General features: G+C 45.6%; 1 protein-coding gene across 5 annotated transcripts; it reads left to right on the forward strand.

The window, feature by feature from the left end:
• Positions 1-40: 40 nt before the first annotated feature.
• LOC117430587 (mediator of RNA polymerase II transcription subunit 12-like) lies at positions 41-23,435 on the forward strand. 5 transcript variants are annotated; one of them, XM_059000523.1, is made up of 44 exons: positions 41-360; positions 1,658-1,762; positions 2,221-2,412; positions 2,774-2,933; positions 3,272-3,447; positions 3,668-3,778; positions 4,050-4,322; positions 4,522-4,668; positions 4,763-4,862; positions 4,995-5,131; positions 5,466-5,597; positions 6,083-6,209; positions 6,398-6,627; positions 6,795-6,854; positions 7,302-7,475; positions 7,734-7,878; positions 8,563-8,681; positions 8,790-8,933; positions 9,303-9,466; positions 9,601-9,732; positions 9,961-10,188; positions 10,560-10,704; positions 11,237-11,357; positions 12,023-12,133; positions 12,238-12,351; positions 12,683-12,846; positions 13,158-13,337; positions 14,090-14,161; positions 14,707-14,876; positions 15,104-15,265; positions 15,473-15,584; positions 15,677-15,766; positions 16,042-16,151; positions 16,600-16,735; positions 17,165-17,326; positions 17,451-17,816; positions 17,940-18,090; positions 19,492-19,709; positions 19,954-20,031; positions 20,160-20,389; positions 20,535-20,727; positions 21,379-21,549; positions 22,618-22,699; positions 22,821-23,435. In XM_059000523.1, exons 1-44 carry the CDS (start codon positions 262-264, stop codon positions 22,856-22,858), a joined length of 6,531 nt encoding a protein of 2,176 aa, XP_058856506.1. In that variant the 5' UTR covers positions 41-261; the 3' UTR covers positions 22,859-23,435. The 5 variants fall into 5 exon arrangements, with proteins under 5 accessions (XP_058856506.1, XP_058856504.1, XP_058856502.1 ...); XM_059000521.1 differs by having other exon boundaries at positions 43-360; positions 19,495-19,709; positions 21,379-21,621; XM_059000519.1 differs by having other exon boundaries at positions 44-360; positions 21,379-21,621.
• The last annotated feature ends 453 nt before the right edge of the window (positions 23,436-23,888 follow it).

A 23,888-nucleotide genomic window follows, 5' to 3' on the forward strand; every position in this document is an offset into this window, starting at 1 on the left:
AAAAAACAGCTTGGACTGCTTGAAGTGAGGGACGCTCATGATCATCCGATGGCTTTAGGATTTTCCTTCTGCTTATGCGAGTTCTGCTTCGGGAATCCCCGGCTGCAATCGTGAGTATCCACTGACTGTTCTGTCACTGGAATATCCCTGTTTCAGGATCTCCGACTCCACTCGTCTCTAGCCTCGTGAATTTCCGTAAACACTCGGCTTTTGTCGTACGGGAAGGGGCAAGCCTTCGCTGTGAATGATGCCGCTGGAAAGATGGCCGCTTTCGGGATCCTAAGTTGCGAACACCGGCCCCTGAAGCGGCCAAGACTTGGGCCTCCCGATGTTTATCCACAGGACCCCAAGCAGAAAGAGGTGAGGCACAGGGAAACTGGCTTATTTGCCGGTGGAGAGTGGACGGGGAACGGGGAGAATAACTGACCGGCTTGGAAAGGGGGCTTGCAGGATAGTCCGAGGATGAGGTATGGGCCTGCTGTGGAGCTTCACTCAGAAACAATAACAATGCATAATATACAAACGTTGTATTTTTAAATAAGCTAAAGGCGTTTAAACTTAACGGTCTTAAACCAGCAGCACTGGATTCAGTTACCATACCTTCCGTTTAACGTCACATCAGTGAGGGTAAACAGAAAGAAAGCCTGAAAAACGATGTAAATATATTCACTAATATTAATTGACGATATAAATCAAATCCTAATTTACAAACGCATTCCCCTGTGCCGATTTATTATCAAGCCCTTGTTGCTTGTTTTTAAGTCGTAGTCTAATTCATTAGAAAACCAAATAACTCAATTCTAGAGTAGATTACTGGTTTATAGAAGGTAAGGCTGACATTTTTTTTATTTCATCCCTGCTTATACATCTGTCATAATTCTGTATATAGGTGTAGCTGCCCATAGTTTTAGAAAGTTTCATGATGTAATATACACTGTGGAACATTGTTAGTATTACAAAAACACATGTGTTGCTTTCCTGAGGGTCAAGAGAGATTTAACTAAGCATTAGAATTCTTACTGCATCATACACCCAGACTGAGAGAGTGGCTAGCAGGTCAGACTACCTGCTTTTGTTTGATTAAAGCTTAGTGCACCAGCATAGTGCCACAGCATTTAAGGCAGAGAGCACCACCCTGCTCCACTCAAGCAGATGTTGGTGGCTTTGCCCGTTTACAGTAAAGGTGCCCACATTGATGGAATAAGCGTTAATATTATTATTATTATTTATTTCTTAGCAGATGTTGTTACAACATATCACATTATTTCACATTTTACAGATATCACATTATTTTTACATACAATTACCCATTTATACAGTTGGGTTATTACTGGAGCATTCTAGGTAAAGTACCTTGCTCAAGGGTACAACAGCAGTGTCCCCCACTGGGGATTGAACCCACAACCCTCCGGTCAAGAGTCCAGAGCCCTAACCACTACTCCACACTGCTGCCCTGGGGTGCAGCATGTGTTTTTGTATCTGCAGCATAGCTCTTCTGCAGAACTTGATGTGCGTGAATGGTATTCCCCCAAACTGTGAGTTTGCAGGAAAGCAGATTCTGTTTGATACAGTGGTACTTCAGTGACAAAGCATTTAAAGATGTTTGTGAGTCAGAAAGCGCTGTCATGAAACTTAACATTGTTTTTTTCGTTTCCAGGATGAGTTGACAGCACTGAATGTGAAACAGGGGTTCAATAACCAGCCGGCAGTTTCGGGGGACGAACATGGCAGTGCGAAAAATGTCAACTTTAACCCCTCCAAGGTAAGAAAAGGCTCCCCATGCTGTACTGCGTGCATGTCGCAGTGAGAGTGCAGCAGTGGTTTTAGTTTGGTTGCCATCAATGCTTTACCATTACTGACAACGTGCCTGAATTGGATTACCAGGTTCTGTAATCTCCCTGTCCTGATTCTTTTGCATTGGATTTTTCTCTCTGTGTTGGATTTGCAATCTCAATTGCTACCCAGATTCTCAGTATGACCTCCCTTATATGTTTAGCATTTTGTTTCCTCTGCATTGTATTTTTGGCTTGAGCTGTTTTCAATATGAATCCCCTGTTTGACAGGGAAGTGAGTTGTAAAGGAGTGTCTCAACAGTGTTTGTGAATTGCAGAACTAGGATTTAGTACCTCATTGCAGTAGTAATGCCCATCTCATTCAAATTACCTGACTAGGCATGGCAGTCCTCGCTCAAAGTGCTTGTTTGGTTTTCCTCGTTCGCAGATCAGTTCGAATTTCAGCAGCATTATTGCTGAGAAGCTGCGGTGCAACACATTCCCTGACACAGGCAAGAGGAAACCCCAAGTCAACCAGAAGGATAATTTCTGGCTGGTTACAGCGAGATCCCAGAGCTCCATCAACAACTGGTTCACAGACCTAGCAGGAACTAAACCCCTCACCCAGCTCGCCAAGAAGGTACAGGGATTCAGTTTGAATTGATTACTTGACCAGGGAAGACCCCATTTAGAGATGCACCATATGTATGCTGGAACATACATTAACAGTTACAAGTAAAGAAACGTATATTAATCTCTTCTGTCACTTTTGACATTTTGATTGTGTAGTGGGCTGTGCCGCAGAAACAGATCAGCACTAATCGGGCTACTTTAGCTAAGCTATAGTAAAGTATTTCAAGATTAGTGCTGATCAGGGTCTATATAACCAGCCTCGTAAGTGTTTTTTTTTTTTTTTTGCAAGGGTTTTGATTGTAATGCATGCAAGAATGTGGGTAGATTACCACCTTCTCGCTCTTGTTAACCTCTGTTTCATGTCCTAGGTGCCGATATTCAGTAAGAAGGAGGAGGTGTTTGGCTATTTGGCAAAATACACTGTGCCGGTTATGCGGGCGGCCTGGCTAATCAAAATGACATGCGCATACTACGCTGCCATCACCGAGACCAAAGTGAAGAAGAGGCATGTGATCGACCCCTGCATAGGTAATGTAAAGAAAGATGCATGTTTATGCAACCAGGAAAGCTACCCAATAAACTTTGTTTACCACACAACATTTCCAACATTTTAAAAGGTTCATTTCTAGTTGATTGATGCAAAAATATCCACTCCTGGAAAAATGGCATTGAATAAAATCCTTATAATTAAACATTTCGCTCATGGACTGCCCAAGAGTGTGCCAGAGTGTTAGGTTTTGTATTAGGATACAATAATGTGTCATGACATTTTGGCATAAAAAAAGAATAACGGGGTGTTCTAGCATGGACTGTACGATACTCTTCAATGTACACTTTTCTGAAGGTCTCTCGCTGCCCCCTTGCAGAGTGGACACAAATAATCACCAAGTACCTCTGGGAGCAGCTCCAGAAAGTAGCTGAGTTTTACCGGCAGTCGTCCAGCCAGGGCTGTGGCTCTCCACTACCAGCCACACCAGTGGAGGTGGAGACTGCAATGAAACAGTGGGAGTACAACGAGAAACTAGCCATGTTCATGTTCCAGGTGAGCGCAGTGCCCTCTGTGTACAGACTGACACTATTGTCTGTGGCTGTGAAAGCTGCTTTGGCAAGTTTAGCACATGTTTTTCTCTGTAAGGCTGATGTACTCTACTTATAAAATATCTGTCAAAGTGCACTTGCTCTGTGTGTGAAAGCTCTTTCTCCGAATATATATTGTCTCTGTGCCTGGTGCTGACTGTTTCTGTTTTCTGTGTGTCATTCAGGACGGCATGCTGGACAGACACGAGTTCCTGACCTGGGTTCTCGAGTGCTTTGAGAAGATCAGGCCTGGAGAGGACGAGCTACTGAAGCTGCTCCTGCCCCTCATGCTGCAGGTACCTGTGGGAAACTCAACCCGAATAAGCTTAATATAAAAACAGTATGGAATAAAAAATGGAAAAGAACTGGAATTCCAATATAGGCAGTTTTAATCCACCAGATGGCAGCACAATCTCTTTTGTAACTAGCAGGATTACAGTACACTTGCAGTACATCCACATCATTGCACCAATTCATGTTTATTTGCTGGACTGTTTTCTGTTTGCAGTGCATTTTACAATCCCAAGCAAAATAATAATGACCCTTACCTTTCCTGTGTTTTTGCAGTACTCTGGAGAGTTTGTGCAGTCTGCCTACCTCTCGAGGCGACTGGCCTATTTCTGCACTCGCCGGCTAGCGTTACTGCTGAGTGATGGGAGTGTGGGTCCAGGACCGGGAGGGCACCAGGCCCACGGGATCTCAGCACAGCCTGGGAACGCTCTGCCACAGACGCCAACCCCCCAACCTGCTGGGGGGAACCAGCCCCAAACTCCCTTCACCGACTTCTACATCTGCCCGCAGCACCGGCCTCTGGTCTTTGGACTTAGCTGCATGTTACAGGTGGGACTCCCTTGCCCGGTGCCTCATAAAAAGACTGGGCTGTTAAGTTTTTCAATGAGCTAAATTAAAAAAAAATGCCTCAGCCTGAATGCAATCTATACAGGTCTTGTTTCCATCGCTGGATTGTGGGCACAAACTATATATCCTCCCACAATGTCTGTATCGCTCACAAGTGTTCTTTCTGTGTCCCTGGCTCTAGAGTATCGTGCTGTGCTGCCCCAGTGCTCTAGTGTGGCACTACTCCCTAATGGACAGCAGGAACAAGACTGGCTCGCCTTTGGATCTGCTGCCCATAGCACCATCCAACCTGCCCATGCCAGGGGGGAACACGTCCTTTACACAGCAGGTAAGGGGGGACAGATGATTCAGATGGGAATGTGTGTTTTCATGGGTGTGCTGTGTGGGCTGTTTTTCACAGTATACCTTCCCTTATTTCCCAGGTCAGAGCAAAGGTTAGAGAGATTGAGGAGCAGATCAAAGAGCGTGGCCAGGCTGTGGAAGTCAGGTGGTCGTTCGATAAGTGCCAGGAAACCACAGCAGGTAAAGGGGGACTTATCAGGAGATATCCTCGGGTTACAAAATCAGTGGAATCAAATTCGCAAAGCCACAGTAATGGGAAGTAAAAGTGACACGTGCAACAGTCTTAGATGCCATGTTTTATTCTCATATTAGGGTTCACGATTGGACGCGTCCTGCACACTCTGGAGGTCCTGGACAGCCACAGCTTCGAGAAGTCTGACTTCAGCAACTCCTTGGACTCCCTCTACAACCGCATCTTTGGCGCGGGCCAGAGCAAGGACGGTCACGAGGTGAGACTGAGCTCTTTCACACATGTTGCCAACTTCTATAGGGATAGGAATTGAAGCGATGGTTATACAGCAGTATGCACAAGAAACTACAATATTTTTGTGTTTTAAATTCCGTTCTCAACCCTAATAAGCACTACAGCTTTGTTATAGCGATGTCAGATATGGCAAGTAGTTGGATGGGATTTAAAAATAACTATGGTATAATTCTACCATGTTACCACAAAGGAACTTTGGGGTTTACAGTAACTTGGTATTCGGAAATGAAGGTGTACACCACAAGGGCTACCCTGCAAAACAAATCTTGCTGTGTTGATGGTTAGTGACTTGTCCACAGATGTCCCCGGATGATGACGCGGTGGTGACCCTGCTGTGCGAGTGGGCGGTGAGTTGCAAGAGGTCTGGGCGGCACCGAGCCATGGTGGTGGCAAAACTCCTAGAGAAGAGGCAGGCTGAGATCGAGGCCGAGGTAAGCTGGGAGCTCATTTTAACACCATGTCATGAAGCAGAAACAGCAAACTATCTGATGAACTGTGTCTGGGACCTCTCTTCATGAAGAAACACCAAATGGTTTATTTAATGCAAGAAGTCAGCAAGAAGACACTATTAGCATACCTTATGACCAGCAATGTAAGAATGTTGTATACAAACTGATATGCCAGATCAGTCACAACAAGTAGTAAAACAGCAGTAGTTTGATTGAAGTTCTTCAGGCCAGATAGAACTGCTCTTCTGGTGGCAGTATGTAATAGAAATCTAAAGTAGTTTTACACTACAGTCCAATGTAATCGGTAACGCTTGTGATGTACTTATGATGTGTGTGTGTGTGTGTGTGTGTGTGTGTGTGTGTGTGTATATATATATATATATATATAAAAAGTTTTGCACCCTAGCTGTATAATAGTTTTTGTGTATAGAGTTGTTGCACAGTGGTCTCTGTGTTTCTCCTTGCAGAGGTGTGGGGAGTCTGAAGTCGTGGATGAGAAGGGCTCTGTTTCCTCAGGATCACTTTCTGCTGCTACTCTGCCAGTCTTCCAGGACGTCTTGCTGCAGTTCCTGGACACGCAGGCTCCCACACTCAGTATGTCATCTTCCAGAGCAGGTTTAAACCCATGGCTTGTGAAATTAAGATTAACGATTTCACTGGTGAGGGGCTGATGGTATGGTAAAAAATATACAGTGTGTCTTTATACCACTGTAATTCAGTCCTGAAGTCAATTCCTGTGAGTACATTTTTAAATGTATTTTATGCTTTGTCTCTCTCTCTAGCTGAGCCAGGGAATGAGAGTGAGCGTGTGGAGTTCTCGAACCTGGTGCTCCTGTTCTGTGAACTCATCCGGCATGACGTTTTCTCGCACAACATCTACATGTGCACGCTGATCTCGCGAGGGGACCTGGCCTCTGACTCCCACCTTCCCCGCCCCCGCTCCCCCAGCGAGGAGCCTGCTGACGAGTCAGACCGCAAGGAGCAAGAGGCTGGGGGTGGGGGCAAGATGGAGGTACGGACTCGCAGTGCCTTGTGCCCGTGCTTAAAATCTAAGGATTCTCCTGCCCTTTATTTTTCTATTCTACAAATTAAAATAGTATATCAAAAAATCTTATATGCATTTAAAATCATAAGCCAGATCAACATGTCTCTTATTTTACATTTTTTTTCTCCCGCCAGGATGCTGGCCTCTCCGAGTCAATGGAGATTGATCAGAACTCCAGCGCCATTTTCGACGAGGTAATAAGTTAATGCAGCGGTGTCAAAACAAGGTTAAGTGTTTATGTATCAGTAACAAGAATCAAGGCAGTAACCCACTATACAGAAATGGTGCAAACACTTAACAGGAAACAGCTGTTTTTTTGCAATGTGATTTAGCAAAACAGTGTCTTGGATGTACTTGATCCTCAGTTAATGACAGCATGCTTGAGTCAGAGGGTGCTGCATGATCCTCCTGCAAAGCATCTTTGTGATGTAGTCCTGTCCATTTGAAATTGAAGCCCTTGCTCCCCTCCCTATCAGAATTGATTCATATTACAATTCTTGTGAAAATGCAGGCTAATTTATGCCTTGGTAACTCATTATAATTGGATTAGTCTGTTAGGATTCTGTGTTATTTATACAGTTTTTCTGCAGCTTCCTGAATGATGGTTTGTATCTCCCTCCCCTCTCCCCCTTTTCATTCAGATGTTCTCTCCTCCGATGCACTGTGAGTCCAAGGGCAGCCCCTCCCCGGAGAAACCCACCCCAGAACAGGATGGGAAAACTCTGGCCAAGGACAAGGGCCCCGACCCGGCATTCCCCCTGGTGTACGAGCTGCCTCGGCACATCCAGTACGCAACGCACTTCCCCATCCCCCAGGTAAACGCTGCCAACTTGCATTCCCAAGTACTATAAACGCCATCTAATCTGTAGCTTTGCTGTGTTGTGTGCTGACTGCTGAAACTGCACCACACTCAATAGGACTTAAACACATTCCTCCGAATTTCAAACATGTGGGTTTGAGACTTGCATTGGAGTCTGCCTAATAGAAACTCTAAACCCTGTCACAGCTGCTTTCCTCATTGATGTTTATTATGCGTTCCACTGAGCTCCCATCACTCACTTTGTTCCCTACAGGAGGAGAGTGCCAGCCACGAGTGTAACCAGCGGTTAGTGGTTCTGTACGGTGTGGGGAAGCAGCGAGACGAAGCACGGCACGCCATCAAGAAAATCACCAAAGATATCCTGAAGGTGCTGAACCGGAAAAGCACAGCAGAAACTGGTGAGTCGGGCTGTTTGGCACATGTGGGCACATTAGGCAAAGGAACTGAACCGTGTCACATGATTGTGTCTCATCTGCACAGAGCCCATATCTGTTAGTGGACCATAAAACATACAAAAGCAAAGATGTTGTGTACCTGACTAGTCTGAACATCTGTGACCCAGACTGCAGCTGTTTAATCAAGGTCCTCTGTAGAAGGAATAGAAAACAACTACTCATCACTCTACAGCTGTATTCAGAAGGTGGAGAGGCTCAGGCTTATAAACGCCAGGAATTTGAAACGCTGTCAGCAGATCTTCCTATACAGGCTAGAGAGATAATTTGAGCGCAGATGACAGTAAACTGGACGGCTTATTAGAACCAGACTGGCAACCTGTTAACAATTTTCAGGAGAGTCGTTTGCAGATTGGACTCTGATCTCTAGTCTGGTAGCTGATCTCCTGCTGTGTTCAGGAGGACACTTGGAGGGGGGGTTGTCCTTGAAGTCTTTTAAACCCTTTTTCTAGTTTTGTTGTTCTCAGACCTATGGCAGCTGGTTTTATCACAGATATTTTGTATCGACTCCGGCACAAATTGGATGATGAGTGGTGGTGTGTGTTGTTTTTTTAAAACTGACCAATTTTAATGTCCTTCATGCTCATTCCCGTGGTGTTTTTGTGATCTGTTTTTTTTTTTCTCCTGCAGGAGGTGAAGAAGGACAGAAGCGGAAGAGGAATAAGCCCGAAGCTTTCCCCACAGCTGAAGATATCTTCTCCAAATTCCAGCATCTCTCCCACTTCGACCAGCACCAGGTCACCTCTCAGGTAAGAGACACACACTTGCCCTCACCTTGGCTTCCCACTGCTTGCAGCCTGAATGTTCTGGGATGGGAGCTGTTTTTTAAACGTTTCCTTGTTCTGTGTGCTTGGCAGGTGTCTCGGAATGTCCTGGAACAGATCACCAGCTTTGCCTTGGGGATGTCATACCACCTGCCACTGGTCCAGCACATCCAGTTCATCTTCGACCTCATGGAATACTCCCTCAACATCAGTGGCCTCATTGACTTTGCCATTCAGGTACCTGGCCCTCTGCTTGTGAAAGGTCCTTCCCTGCCAGTGTCCCTCAGTTTAGCCCTGGACAACCCCCTGTGAGCTTAAAAAACATAAACTCCACCCCCTTTTTTGTTGCAAAACTGAGTAGAAAATAGTTTCTGAAAATGCCTTTATCAATGTAATGTCATGTATTTTATAAAACATTCGACAGTGCTAAATTTAGAAATACTGAAAGAAAACAAAGGCAAACATTTTGACCTGCAGTCTTCAGTGTCTTCAGTGCTGATTCCTATTCTTATCGGTGGATGATGTGGGACAATATAAATGGAACCAGCACCTAAGCAGCCCAGTGGGTTGTGTCTGATTGCCCTGCTCTGTGTCTCTCCTGGGCAGCTTCTGAACGAGCTAAGCCTGGTGGAGGCGGAGCTGCTGCTGAAGTCCTCCAGCCTGGTTGGCAGCTACACCACAGGGCTGTGCCTGGGCATCGTGGCCGTGCTTCGGAGGTACCACTCCTGCCTCATTCTCAACCCCGACCAGACGGCACAGGTCTTTGACGGGTGAGCCTTGCATCTCCTCTTCTTCATTGCACTTCACAGGCCCAACCTTTTAGTAAATCTGTATCCCAGTCTGGGGGGGTCCTGTGTGACTTGGTGTGTCAGTGAGTGATTACGCTGTGTGGCGTCCCCTGCAGGTTGCGTATTGTGGTGAAGCATGGAGTGAACCCTGCAGACTGCTCCTCGGCAGAGCGCTGCATCCTGGCCTACCTGTACGACCTCTACACCTCCTGCAGCCATCTCAAGAGCAAGTTCGGGGAGATCTTCAGGTAAACAAGGAACGAGAGTCTGCAGAGAGAAAATATTCATTTCATTCAAGTCACTGCTTTCAGTATCATATGCACATTTTATCATTTTATATATCGATTTTGTTTATTACATTATTGTCACTGTTAAGGTTAGAACTCTGACATATCCAGTAAATTCAAGCATTAGCAGATATAAACTGTAACTAGCCATGTGTGTGTAAACGCAGTGTCTGATGTGTCTTTGTACAGTGATTTCTGCTCAAAGGTGAAGAACTCCATATACTGCAACATTGACCCGTCAGACTCCAACATGCTGTGGGACCCCGAGTTCATGATCGACACCATCGAGAATCCCTCGGCTCACAACTTCAGCCACTCCATGGCAGGCAAGATCCTCAACGACAACCCAGCCAACCGTTACAGCTTTGTGTGCAATGTGCTCATGTACGTGTGTGTGGGCCACCACGACCCCGAGAGGTAAACACTACAAAATGCTCAAGACTTCTTTGTCTCTTGATTTGCTTGAAATTATTTGTACGGTGTCTAGCTTAAGGGCAATTCAGTTTTCAGTAATCATGTTTTTTATTCCCATTAATTGCAGGTTTTTTCATAGTACGTCCTGCTCAGACACTTTTTTTTTGTCTGCTTTTTTGGTTTTCGTCTTTAAAACACTAATGCTGGGACACTAAACCTTTTATGCTTTTCACACCAGAAACGTAATTTCTGATAATATGATTATCGATAATAAAGACTAAAGTAATTATTGATAAAACCCTGATAATAGATTATTGTTCCAGCCCTAGCATAACCCCCGCCGGTCTTTCGCTCTCGTTTTGTTTCCTGGACAGAGTGAATGACATTGGGATCCTGTGTGCAGAGCTCACTGCCTACTGTCGGTCCCTGAGTGCGGAGTGGCTGGGCGTACTCAAGGCTCTCTGCTGCTCCTCCAACAACGGAAACTGTGGCTTCAATGACCTGCTCTGCAACGTGGATGTAAGGACCCCTCTCAGGTCTCCAGAAACGTAAACAAGGGAGAGAGGAAAGTGCATGATGAGCAGATCAGAGCTCGGCAAAGGATGTTAAATCCCTTTTGTGTATTCTGTGATTGAGAAACATTTTCTAGTGTTCTAAACCATTTTGTCAAGGCACCCCTCCCCCGCTCTCCAGAATTGAATTTTTGCTTTTGAGGAAACCAACCACATATTTAGACAATTTGAGGCAGATTTGCAAATAGTTTTCAAGCCCAGGGGGTCTGTCGGAATATACAGGCTGTTTCCAGGAGCCTGTGCTTTTTACCCGTTCTATTGATTCATAGATAATCTAGTCTGCAGGCAGCCCAGCATCTTTAAAAAAACAACTGAATTCATCACAAATTCATTTATCAAGCATGTGTTGACTGGTTTGCACCTGTTAGGCAAAAATAAATACATTATTTGTATCTTTTTAATGATCTAGCTGTCACAGAAAACTCCCAACAGAAATCATTTCTCTTCTTTTTTTTCCCTCCTCCCCCCCATATACTCAGGTGAGTGATCTCTCTTTCCATGACTCCCTGGCGACCTTTGTTGCGATCTTGATTGCCCGCCAGTGCCTGCTGTTGGAGGATCTGGTCCGCTGTGTGGCGATTCCTTCACTTCTTAATGCAGGCGAGTGCTGCTTCGTCCAGGTTCTGTACCTGAGGTTTTGACTCTCGTAAGCATAGGAATATACACAGTGTACAGATGCGTTTTATTTTTAAATGTTTACCAATAAGACTAGAGAGATCTCTAAGGCTGAAAGAAGGAATCTTGCCTCTTTTTTTTTTTTTTTCAAACTATATTTTTCTGAAGTGCTGAAATAAGAGCTTGAAGTAGTTCGAGCAAATAGTCAGGAGGGTAGGCAGCATGGTCCCAGGTTACAGCAAGGTTCTGTGTATTGCAGACGCTACTTTAATGTCGGGTGGGGGCTGGTGATGGGCTTCCTTTGATCTTTGCCTCCAGAGACTCTTCCACTCCTGGGAGCTTTGTTCTGGAGCCAGTGATCTGTCAGGCCTGGGGATTGAAAGCATCTCTCCCTACCTTCGATATCAAGGACACACTGAAAGGAGGGTTAGTGTGGGATCGAGGGTTACTGAAAGGAGTTTGAGATGTTGCCAGATGTGCAGGGGCCTCCTTAGGACTTGGGAATAGGGGATCGGCGAAGCGTATCAAATACTGTGATCTGGTGTTCAGAACTGAACTAGTTATACTTCAAGAATGGGAAGAAGTGTTTTGTAGTGGTTCTGGGACTGGTTTCTCTGAATCGCGCTCTCTTTCTCCATCTGTCTCTGTAGCCTGCAGTGAGCAGGATTCGGAACCCGGTGCCAGGCTAACCTGCAGGATTCTCCTCCATCTCTTCAAAACCCCGCAGCGCAACCCCTGCCATCAGGACAACAGCAAGTCAGGTACACTTTTTACGATGGTATATCAATTCCACATGCTCACAGTATTTTTAATCAGTGCTGTGTAAGTGAACAAGCACTGTCTCCTCCTTCCCCTTCGTCTACAGATAAGCCCACGGTTGGAATCCGGTCCTCCTGTGATCGCCACTTACTGGCTGCTTCCCAGAACAGCATTGTGGTAGGAGCTGTCTTTGCAGTCCTGAAGGCAGTCTTCATGTTGGGTAAGCATCACTGTGACAGCCAGTTTCTTCTTTTTAATCCTTGTTCACCTTGATATTGAGTATTACCACTTATTAGGTATTTAAGTACAAACCAATGGTAATAAGTGTACACTGTCTTGTTTTTAAATATGTATGCATATTTGGTTCAGTGACAGGGAAGCCTGATAATCTGATAAGGGGACACCTTTTTGATTGGGAGAGGGTGGGGTGGAAAAATAAATGAATAAAAAAAAAAGTAGTTCCTTAACTTCAACTTGCTCAGAATAACCCTTTAGAGAAGTACAGATTGGGGACTCTCCTGACTCTCGGCCTCCTTCCTTCCCCTCTCTAGGTGATGCTGAATTGAAGGGCTCGGGGTTCTCTCACCCTGCGGGGCTGGATGACATTACGGAAGATGACCTGTGCTCCAAGAAGACAGGTGGCCGCTCAGTCTCTATAGAAACGGCTAGCTTGGATGCGTATGCCAAGTACGTGCTGAAGAGTATCTGCCAGCAGGTAGGCCTGTGGGAGGCTAGCAAAGCCAAGTCCTGTTACTTTAATTTACTTTCTTTTCTTTTCTTCTTCATCCTTGTTGTTTCTTCCATCTTTAAGCATGCCCATTTATTTTCATGTTTCGAACAGTGCCACAAAAGTAGGCCTTGCTTTTGTTCACATATAGATCCTTTTCTCTGGCTTTTGTCTTCCTATTAAAAAGGCAGTAATGCAGTGGTTACTGGGCTTGTGCACACACACAACTACTCATCTCTGTCTTCCATCGCTTTCCTTTTTTTACACGCTCTCCTTCCCTTTGACCTCTCTTGCTGAAGGAGTGGGTGGGGGAGCGCTGCCTCAAGTCTCTCTCGGAGGACAGCAGTGCTCTGCAGGACCCCGTCCTCGTCAACATCCAGGCCCAGCGCCTCCTGCAACTCATCTGCTACCCGCACCGGCAGCTGGACAGCGAGGAGGGGGATAACCCGCAGAGACAGAGGATCAAACGCATCCTGCAGGTCAGCTACAGCCGCAGGGAGGAGCCATGGGATTTCACTCGAGTCCTTTCTGCAATGGAATATAGATTGTTAAACATAATTTGAACCATGTGATGCACGGAATTGTGTGTCAGTCCATTCCAACTTACTTAAATATCGGGGGAATATATACATGTATATATATGTATGTATGGCTAGAATTTATTGACTTGAACTTTTGTATTTTCCACCCCACCACATGGCTGAATCGAGGGAAGTGAAGCTTAGTGCATCAGTACAGGAGCCAGACATTTTTAAGGCTGAGCTGAGTCAGGCATCTTTCCAGGCTTGAAGCAAAAACATTAGCTGAGCCAGTGAAAAGAGATCCTGTGGAGACTGAGCAAAGGGAATTGATATTGTGTGTTCCTTATTTCATTTTTACTAGTAGATTTATATATCTGCGCTGCAGCATAATTCACTGCAAAGTTTTACAAGAAGTATATTTATTTAAGAAAAGGGCTGTCTCTTAGTCCTGATATAAATGCTGTTTCTCTGCTAGCAATGATAGAAATTGATCCTGGGATATAATTATTTTGGGGGGGGGGGGGGCAAGAGATGGGTAAAAGCTGGGGGGAGGGGTGGCAAGAGATGGGTAACATCTGCAAGATTAGAGGCAAGGGGAAGTAGGTAACTGTTTAAAGGGTTGTATGGAATTTGTTCCTTGACCCATTCCATTTTGCTGGGATGGGAACTTTGTTCAATGTGTTTTTAAGCTACATTTGTGTCTCCTACAGAATATGGATCAGTGGACCATGAGACAATCCTCTTTGGAGCTCCAGCTCATGATCAAACAGAGCACAGGCAATGTAAGTCAGTCTACACTGGGGTGTGTCTGTGGAGGTGGTTTTGCAGGCTCAGGAAGTGTTGGTTAGAGATTAACATGAAGCAGGCATGAGCACTGCAGGAGCAAGGGAGTGACTCCTAGTGCAAAACTCAGTGTGCTACACCACTGATGACACAAAACAGTGGTTACTGTATTTTCCCATTTACGAGTTTACATTTGTTTCAGACTAACATTCTTCCCTCTAGTGATGCATTCTTCTGAAGGATTCCTGTAGCAGGGATGGAAATACGACTCTTATTACACAGCAGTTTTGCCCATTCCAGTTTTTTACAACATGCTTGATTAGCCACAATGTGCAGGTAACAAGCTCAGGTGTGTCTTGTTAAACTCATAGTAAAACCAGGAATGGATCAGACGGCTATGCAATGGGAGTCTTCTTTCCAGCCCCGTGCAGCAATTCCCTAAATGGAAATGCAATTGAATAATATCTCAGTGGAAGATTTAGTCAGTTTAATCAGAAATTTGTTTCTGCATTGGTATTTATTTATTTCTGTATGATTGCTCCAGGAGTTAAACTCCCTGCTGGAGAACATTGCGAAGGCGACTATCGAGGTGTTCCAGAAATCAGCCGAGATGAACTCCAGCAACCCCTCTGGGAACGGGTCAGCGGGGCCGGGCAACATCGGCAGCGCAGTGACCAACAGCAACAACGCCAGCAAGCTGAAGCCAGTCCTGAGGTGTGTAACTCTGCTGCTGTGGGGCCTGCCTGACTTCAGCACTGCTGCTTCTCTGTGTTAGACTAACATTGTAAAGTCCTCCCTCTGGCATTGTTTTATCTATGATAAGACAGATCCACTGAAGTGCAACACAGATTGACTGCTCATATTTGTGGACATTCACAAGGACAAGACCATCACTTAAGGTTTTAACCCCCCTGTCTCTGTTTTAATTTCACCCTCTGCAGCTCGTCAGAGCGCTCAGGAGTCTGGCTGGTGGCCCCCCTCATCGCCAAGCTAGCCACGTCTGTGCAGGGCCACGTGCTGAAGGCTGCGGGAGAGGAGCTGGAGAAGGGGCAGCACCTGGGATCCTCGTCCCGCAAGGAGAGGGACCGGCAGAAACAGAAGAGGTGAGTGACGCACGCAAACACAGTAATCGTTGCTGACTCAAACACATGGCCGTCAGATCGCGTGAATATGTATCGATTTATGCACAGATGTCCATATAATGTATGCATTTTCACAGTCTAACCTCAACTGTAAGTTAAGTCCCCTGTGATGACTAGGCCTGTAATTAGGTATCTGTTTTTTTTTTGTTTTTGTTGGTGCAATTCCAGCATGTCTCTGCTGAGCCAGCAGCCCTTCCTGTCACTGGTGCTGACGTGCCTGAAAGGGCAGGACGAGCAGAGAGAGGGGCTCCTCACCTCCCTCTACAGCCAGGTCCAGCAGGTAGGGACGGTCTCTTCAAATAATTGGCAGAAATGCTTTACAGCATGTAGAGTTTAGACTCTGGTGATAACATTTGATTTCTTGCTTTTCAGATTGTCACCAACTGGCGCGAGGACCAGTATCAGGATGACTGTAAAGCCAAACAGCTGATGCATGAAGCCTTGAAACTGCGGCTCAACCTGGTGAGGAGGGGGCTGGGCAGTACAGAGGAGGGGGTATTTTCTTGAGGCACAGCAAAATTAGTCCTGGTGTGTGCTTCACGGCTGAGGAGGCCAGTTTGGCTTAGATGTCGTATACATGTTTCAGACTGAATATTTACAACCAGCTAGTGTTGTAAAGAACTGTTTTGCAGTTCTGGTTCCCGCAGTTGTAAGCGTTCAGTAACCGTAACACAGAGATCAAGAAGGAATGATTTGGGTTTCTTAAAGAAAGCGGATTGCTTTATTTTGTCCTGCAGGTGGGAGGCATGTTCGACACGGTCCAGCGCAGCACCCAACAGACCACCGAGTGGGCCGTCCTCCTCCTGGACATCATCAGCAGTGGCACGGTCGACATGCAGTCCAACAAGTAGGGACAGCTTTCCCTCTCCACTCCCAGCCATGGGGCTCTCCTGTCTTCATTGTGTGGTGCATACCCTGTGTTGGAGAGAGAGTGAGATAGAGCAGGTTTATATTAGACGATCAATCCTTGCTTTTGGGTCAGAACCTTTCCCATGTGTAAGACGCTGGTGGAGAGCAACTAAATAACCCAATCCCCCCCCCCCCACCTCCCTCCTTGTGCAGGATGCGAGTAACACGCTGCAATCACCCAAGTGGTGGGTGTTGTGTTTTTCTTTGACGTTTGTAAAGGCGAAGCGCGTCTCGCTTTTTGTTTTTTTTTACTCCTTTCCTGCTGTGTTTTTTTTTTTGTTTTCTTCTCACTGTGCCGCAGTAATTTGTTCCCTTGTTTCCTCTGTTTCTGACCGGCCTGTATTTCTGTCCCCCAGCAGTGCTGAATCTCTGTCTTTCTGTTCCAGCGAGCTGTTCACCACAGTACTGGACATGCTCAGTGTTCTCATTAATGGCACTCTGGCGGCTGACATGTCCAGCATCTCTCAGGGCAGCATGGAGGAGAACAAGAGGGCCTACATGAACCTGGTCAAGAAACTCAGGGTAAGGCAATGGTTAATGCTTTGCAATTCATTTAATGTCAAGGCTGGCAGGGGGTTATGGTAGCCTTTTTTATGACTACCATCTTTTGGAATGCAACATTTATTCACTTTCAAGGATGGAACAGCATTTTGAGCCCACACAGGTTTTTCTATGGGTTTAATTAGCTGCGACACACCATGCATCTTTTGTAGAAGTTACCATTTTATGTTTGCAATTGTGTATTTCCTATACCTGCAGTGTGAGACACACAGGGCCATTTGCATAAAAAAATCTTTCTTTAGCTCATAAATGGGGCTTTAAAGATGTAATTGTTAATTCTGGACTTGCGGGAACTTTAGATATATAGTTAGTTGGAGTGGGAGTCTGGATTTATAAACTCAGTTTATTGAAATCCATGTTTCTCCTCTCTCTTCCCTCCCACCCCAATAGAAAGAGCTTGGGGACAGACAATCGGAGAGCCTGGAGAAGGTGCGTCAGCTGCTCCCCCTCCCCAAACAGACCCGGGACGTCATCACCTGCGAGCCCCAGGGCTCCCTCATCGACACCAAAGGGAACAAGATTGCCGGCTTCGACTCGCTCTTCAAGAAGGAGGTGAGATACAATGCAGACATACAGCACCTTTCATCGCACTGCCCGCACCACAGTCACTCACCTTTACTGTGCTTTACTGTAATTGCTTCATGATGTGTAAAAACTGACTCTCTTTCCGCTCCAGGGTTTACAGGTGTCAACGAAACAGAAGATCTCCCCCTGGGACGTGTTCGAGGGTCTAAAGCACTCCGCGCCGCTGTCCTGGGGCTGGTTCGGGACGGTGCGTGTAGACCGCAAGGTGACCAAGTTTGAGGAGCAGCAGCGCCTCCTGCTCTATCACACCCACCTGAAGCCCAAACCGCGCAGCTACTACCTGGAGCCCCTGCCTCTGCCCCCCGAGGAGGAGGAGCCCCCTACCCCCGTCCCGCCCGAGCCCGAGAAGAAGCCCATCGAGGCCGTCAAGCCGGAGAAGATCGCCCCCGCCACCACAGACTCCAGCAAGAAGAAACCGAGCAAGAAGAAGCGCAACCAGTCCACCAGCAAGACAGAGGTGAGGGACAGCTTGACCTGCATACATCAACTAAAACCAGGATTAAAATAAAACATAAATACATATGTATTCACACATCTCAACATAATCAAGTAACGATGGCATTTCTTTTTACCACATTAGGATTATGGTGCCAGCACACAGCGTGGGGTATCCTATGTGGGAGGGATGCCACCAGACCTCGTGCATGCCCAGTCAGGACACCCCTTTAACAGGATGGGGTACGTGCAACCCCCAATGGGGATGTACACACAGAACCAGCCTCTGCCAGCAGGTAACTTCTCAGGAACTTCTCTAAATAAAGTCTGTTTGAAAATGGTTGGTTGCTAAAGTATGTGTGTGATAACAAGGCCACTTGGACTATTGGATTCACTGTCTGAGACAGTGTAGCCATTAGCAGGGGCTCTTTGTTTTTGATGCTTTTAACAGTCTTCGGTGCAGTTTCATGTGTATTCTGCCATGACATGCTTTTCCCTGGCACTCCTTTACAGGCCTGTTTATTTTGAAGTAGCCCTCACAGGACATTGAGTGCTGTGCCTGTTTGGTCCTCCTCCCTGACTTTGGGTAAACAGCTGTCCTCCAGCGCCATTCAGCATTGTTCAGTTCATAAGCATCTATTGTTTAAAACAGCTGCCATGGTGTTTTGCTATTTCAGAGCAAAATGAATCATCGCAGGAGACTGTTGGAAAGGAGCTTTTATTTTTATAGGCTTTCTCAACATGTGGCGACCAAAGGGAGTTTTGAGGAGGAGGAGTCCCCAGGGACTTGTCTGTTTTGTCTTGTCTTGGTCATAGTTGTTTCCATCTCCCAGTCTAAACTAAAATTACAGTGTTCTCTCATAACTAGTAGACCCTTAACAGCCCAGAATGATTGTCAGGTTGTGTGGTCATGGCTCCTATTGTCCCCATAATGCCATTTCACTTGCATTCTCGCATATCTGTAGAACCCTCAGACTTCCTTTCTGCCAGCACTGTCTAGTTTTTAAATTGGTTTCACGCAGCAAAAGCACATCTGCGTGATCTGAACTCTCCCAGACAGGGCAGGAGAGCATTGAGGGGGGGAAACTGTGAATTGTTGATAACCGTGCAGAGTGAAAATTACATGGCAGCCACGATGGAAAATATGTATGTTTGACTTGAACATCATGTCTACATGGAACTCCTGCATTCAATATACTTTTACACTGGTTGTTCCAGGGGCTGGGTTAGGGATCACAGATGTGTTCTGTCAGGATGCTAATAATTTACTGTGCTGTTTCAGCCTGCAGCTAGATTCAAAGAAAATAGAGATTAGCATTCTTATGAACATTTTTACAAGGGAAACAGTGGAGACTACCTCTCCTAAAATCTGGCTGTGGGTTAGTAAAATCAGACAGGGAGATGATGTAGTGAAAGGTGTAGCGTAAGATAGGCACTTGCTTACTGTCATGATACATCATTTCAGGTCAGTACAGATTTTCTGAAAGGGATAAAACAATTTTTACAGCGCAACACAAGCAAAAACTTGTGAAGTAGTTAATTTATCTGAAAAGTTGACCAGTTTCATATCCTTAACATTTGTTCTCTAATAAATTAGCTTTTGCCGTCGCTTCAAACTGGGTCCCCCTGATGTCAAATTCGAGGACAGGTATGGGCTCCTGTGTAAGAACTAAAATAATGAATGTGGTTTTTACCAGGAGGCCCCCGGTTGGACACGACGTATCGCCCCTCCCGCACCATTTCTATGGGGAAGTTGATGCCAAACCGCCCCCCTTACACTGGGATGATGCCTGGCATGCCGGGGACGATGACTGGGATGATGGGACTGGATCAGCAGCAGTACAAAATGGGACCTTACAAGCAGCCCCCTATGGCACAGGGGCAAATGCTGCGGCAGCAACTGCAGGCTAAACTGGTAAGACCAAATGATTCGTTTGGAGAGAAGTAAGCGATGTTTGACTGGTGAGTAGAGCAGAGGGACTGGGAGTCGATTTGCACAGCTGGTAAGAACAGAGCTAGTCGGTAGAGAAGAGAACATGGGGATGTTGTGGTTTGTTAGAGAGAGATAGATAAATAATGCACAGGGTGCAACATCGTAGAGTCAGTGTGAGATGGGTTCATGGGTATTAAAGCTGATGTCACGTTCCTTTGTTTCACAGCAGAGCCAGGGCATGTTGGGGCAGCAGGTGCGACAGATGGCTCCTAATCCCCCCTATGGGGGGATGCAACCTTCACAGGTGAGTTCTACTTTTGATTGCATTGGGCATGTTTGACTGTACTTTATTACAACTTTCATGTTCCTGCCTCTTCCTGTAGATCCTATGTTTTATCTTTTCAGCAATGCATATAATTAATTATTTTCCAGAATATGTCCCAAGGATATACCACCTATGGCTCTCACATGGGGATGCAGCAGCACCCCTCCCAGCCAACTGGAATGGTTCCTCCCACTTACACCAACCAGCCTTTCCAGGGTGGACACCCAGGTGCAAACCCAGCCATGGTGGACCCCCTTAGGCAGATGCAACAGAGGCCGAGTGGCTACGTTCATCAGCAGGCTCCGGGTTACGGGCACCCAATCCAGAACACACAGAGGTCAGTTACGCAGGGAATGGCCCTGTGTAGAACCATAACATGCTATTTGGTTTTCTGTGGTTGGGAGAATAGTGTTTTAAATAAAAAAAGTACCGTATTTTCATTTTAAGAGACTGACCCCCGTGTTGTTCACTGGTCTTTGCAGGTTTTCCCATCCGCCCATCCAGCAGACGCCCATGATGCCCGGAATGACTCACATGACCAACCAGGGTGTACACGCAGGAATGAGGTCGACGCCGATGCTGGCAGAGCAGCAGCAACAGCAGCAGCAACAACAGCAACAACAGCAGCAGCAGCAGCAGCAGCAGCAATACCTGAGACAGCAGCAAGCTTTGAGGGTGAGAATCCTTGTTCGTGTTAGATAAATCATTTAAGAGCCATGTAGGTTTGTTGCTCAGATGTTGAGGCTCACTGATTTTAGTTTTGGTATGTTGTGCGCACATAACCAGAGCAGCTTGGTTGCATACAGCCGGTTGCTAAGCAGGTTGCCCAGTGTATGTGGTTAACCCTTTCATACATGACATTTGAAGCTGAAAAAAAGTAGTTTGACACATAATAAATTGCTTTGTGGAAAAGATTGCATCTTCATATGAGATCTTCATGCATTTCCATCTTTCATATGTCCCCATATCCGTCCCCATATGAGCTTGCCATGCGTGAAAGGGTTAAGGTTCTTATGTTGTGTGTTTTTTAATGCATCTTATTATAGGCCTCTTGTATTTGGACCTATTCAGTGCAGTAACTAGCAGGCTATTGCTGTAGCACCTCAATCGATGAGTAATTAGTGAGTGTAACGGGCAGTGTTGTGTGATACACTGCCGTTACGGGATTCTGTCCTATCCCTGGTCGGCTCTTTTGCATTGTGGTTAAGACGCTCGTTTGCGGTGTGCGGGGTTGCCGGTTCGCGCCCAGCCTCTGCCCTGCTACACCAGGTTAAAACAAATCACTTGTATTCATTACATTTTGTATTTGTTGTATTTGCCTTCTAGCAGCAGCAGCAACAGCAGCAGCAGGTTCAGCAGCAGCAACAGCAACAACAGCAGCAGCAGCAGCAGGTTCAGCAGCAGCAACAACAGCAACAAGTTCAGCAACAAGTTCAGCAACAGCAGGTTCAGCAGCAGCAGCAGCAGCAGCAGCAGCAGCAACAGCAGCAGCAGCAGGTATCCGCCGCTCAACCCCCAGCACAGGCACAGGCTCTGGGAATGCAGCCTCTGCCGCCCCAGCAACCCATGGTAAGGGATTCTGCACAGTGTTAGGAGTTAGGATATGTGCTCCCTTATTTAGCAGCCAGTCAATATAAGTGGGGTAGCTGGGGAACAAGCCAGCCTCTTGCAATGTGCTTGTTATCTAAGAATCATCCGCCTCCTAAAGGCTTCTAAAGATGTAACCTCACAATAAACATACACACAGTGCTCCCTTGTTTTGCTTTCTGATTTCCGCATAGAGTAGGATAAGCCGTGCTGGTTAATAGTTTTATTTTTTTATTCATTTTAAAAGTTTTTGTTGCCAGGTATGATGGTTAAAGTGGAAGTTGTCCATATGTCAACACTTATATTAAGAGAACCACTTGCTAAAGAGACGTATTGTCCAGCTGTATGTGTCACACTTAAGTTTTATATAGGCATACAGTGGAATTATAGCTGTGGTAGGGGATGCATTTTTTAAATTGAAATTGATAAACATGGTTGGAAAATTGGAAGTTTAACAGAAATAAAAACAAATACAAAAATAATGCCTGATTTTAACTTGGAATATTATTGCGTTTAAAAAGCACCCTGTTCTGTAAACAGCGATACAAGTGTGTCTAATCAGCACAGCTTTTGATGACGCTGGTAGGCTTATTGAGAACACACTCTGTTCAACAAGCTCAGAAACACATTCTCATGAGCGAGGATAAAATAGCCTCTGTCCAGTAGCTTGCCTGTGAGCCTGCATATAAATAATTGCTGAAAAAACAGCAGCAGCTATCTGTCTGAGCCACCTTGTGGTCTGAGCTGTGTGCTGGTCAGGGCTCCGCAGCCTCCTTGTGCCTGGTTTACTAATTCTTTCACAGGATGCTCAGTGTGGGCCAGGTACTTCCTAAAAATAAAGGGATTTACAAAGCAGAAGCCTTTTAAAAATGCAGAGCGTTATTGTAGTATAGGAAAGAGAACTCCACTAAAACCAGCAGAGCAGTAAAGCAATGTTGCGTGTGCCCTGAAGCATTTATTTATTATTGTGTTGTACAGTTCCCCAGGCAGGGCATGCAGCAGACACAGCAGCAACAACAGACGGCAGCGCTGGTGCGACAGCTTCAACAGCAGCTCTCAAGTAAGGACCTGATCTCCCTATCTCGCTCCCTGCTTTATGTTCTCTCCTCCCCTCTCTGTTAAAATATACATTCGTGATATTATTGTGTAACGTTTTTTATTTTTGTATTCTCCTCCAACAGATACTCAGCCCCAGCAGAACACTACCACGTATTACTGACCCTGGGGGTTCTTGGGAAGGGGGGTGTGTGGGGGGTGGGGGGTGGGGGGGGATAAGAAAGAAAAAAGAAAATAAATGCACCACAGAGCTGCAACTACTGCCACTGCTGCAACCAGGGGGCCCTTTTGGAAAGCATTGTTTCTCGGTGCCAAGGAGGTGCTGGAGGCCACCAGCAGTGCACAGGTCTCTGTAGGATATAAGCCCTGTTCAGCCACATGCATTGAGAAACAGGTTAGGGCTGGAGAAAGGAAGAGATAATTTATGCTGCCGGTTTGGAGGACACAGTGGAGTTCTCTTTCTGTTTCTCTCCTCTAGACACAAAAAGACATGTTTACTCATGACTGTTGCTGATCTCTACTGACTCCACTTGGAACAAGGAATTTTTATTTTCTTTTTTTTCTCCAAGAAGAGTCTTGCTGTGGAATAACAATCAAAGGAGTTTTGTGGAGGAGAACATGGAGTTTGTGTATAAAATAAACAACAAAATTATTATAATAATAATAATGCAATTTTTTAATTTCAATTTGTAAAATTCTTTTTTTTTCTCATTAAAATCATGTCTGAGTTTTTATCAGTCTTTTGATGTCTGTATTGGTTTTCTCATCTGTAAATCATATTAAATATATCCACAGCATCACATTTGCATTTATAAGTGTGTTTGGAAGCATAGCTCCATCTAGTCCAAGTATAATCTACTTATGCCAGCATTTGTTAGCTTGCAAATTGAATACCGAGACTTCAGTATTTTGTGTGAGATAGGATTTCAACAGATTGAAAGCATGTGGATTAATAGTTACTGAGGTGGTTTGGGCAGTTTATTGATACTTCTGTACAGAGACTTTATCAAGCTATACAAAGTTATCGCTACAATGACATGAAAATAACTTCAATAATGAGAACATGTTGGAGAAACCACAAAACAATTTGGTGCATTTTGACTTTCACTGTGTATAGAATGCTGATGGAAAGGGGCAGCAAATGAAGATGGATGAATGCAGCACAAATCATGAAGAGTCAGTCGCTGCACTCT

Source organism: Acipenser ruthenus, chromosome 26 (assembly GCF_902713425.1).
Source record: "Acipenser ruthenus chromosome 26, fAciRut3.2 maternal haplotype, whole genome shotgun sequence".
Lineage (NCBI taxonomy): Eukaryota > Metazoa > Chordata > Actinopteri > Acipenseriformes > Acipenseridae > Acipenser > Acipenser ruthenus.

Coding starts and splice junctions, on each gene's coding strand:
- LOC117430587 (XM_059000519.1), top strand. CDS start 262: ATGGCCGCTTTCGGGATCCTAAGTTGCGAACACCGGCCCCTGAAGCGG. Junction 3,448..3,667: donor TAGCCATGTTCATGTTCCAG/GTGAGCGCAGTG, acceptor TGTGTCATTCAG/GACGGCATGCTGGACAGACA. Junction 5,132..5,465: donor AGAGCAAGGACGGTCACGAG/GTGAGACTGAGC, acceptor ACTTGTCCACAG/ATGTCCCCGGATGATGACGC.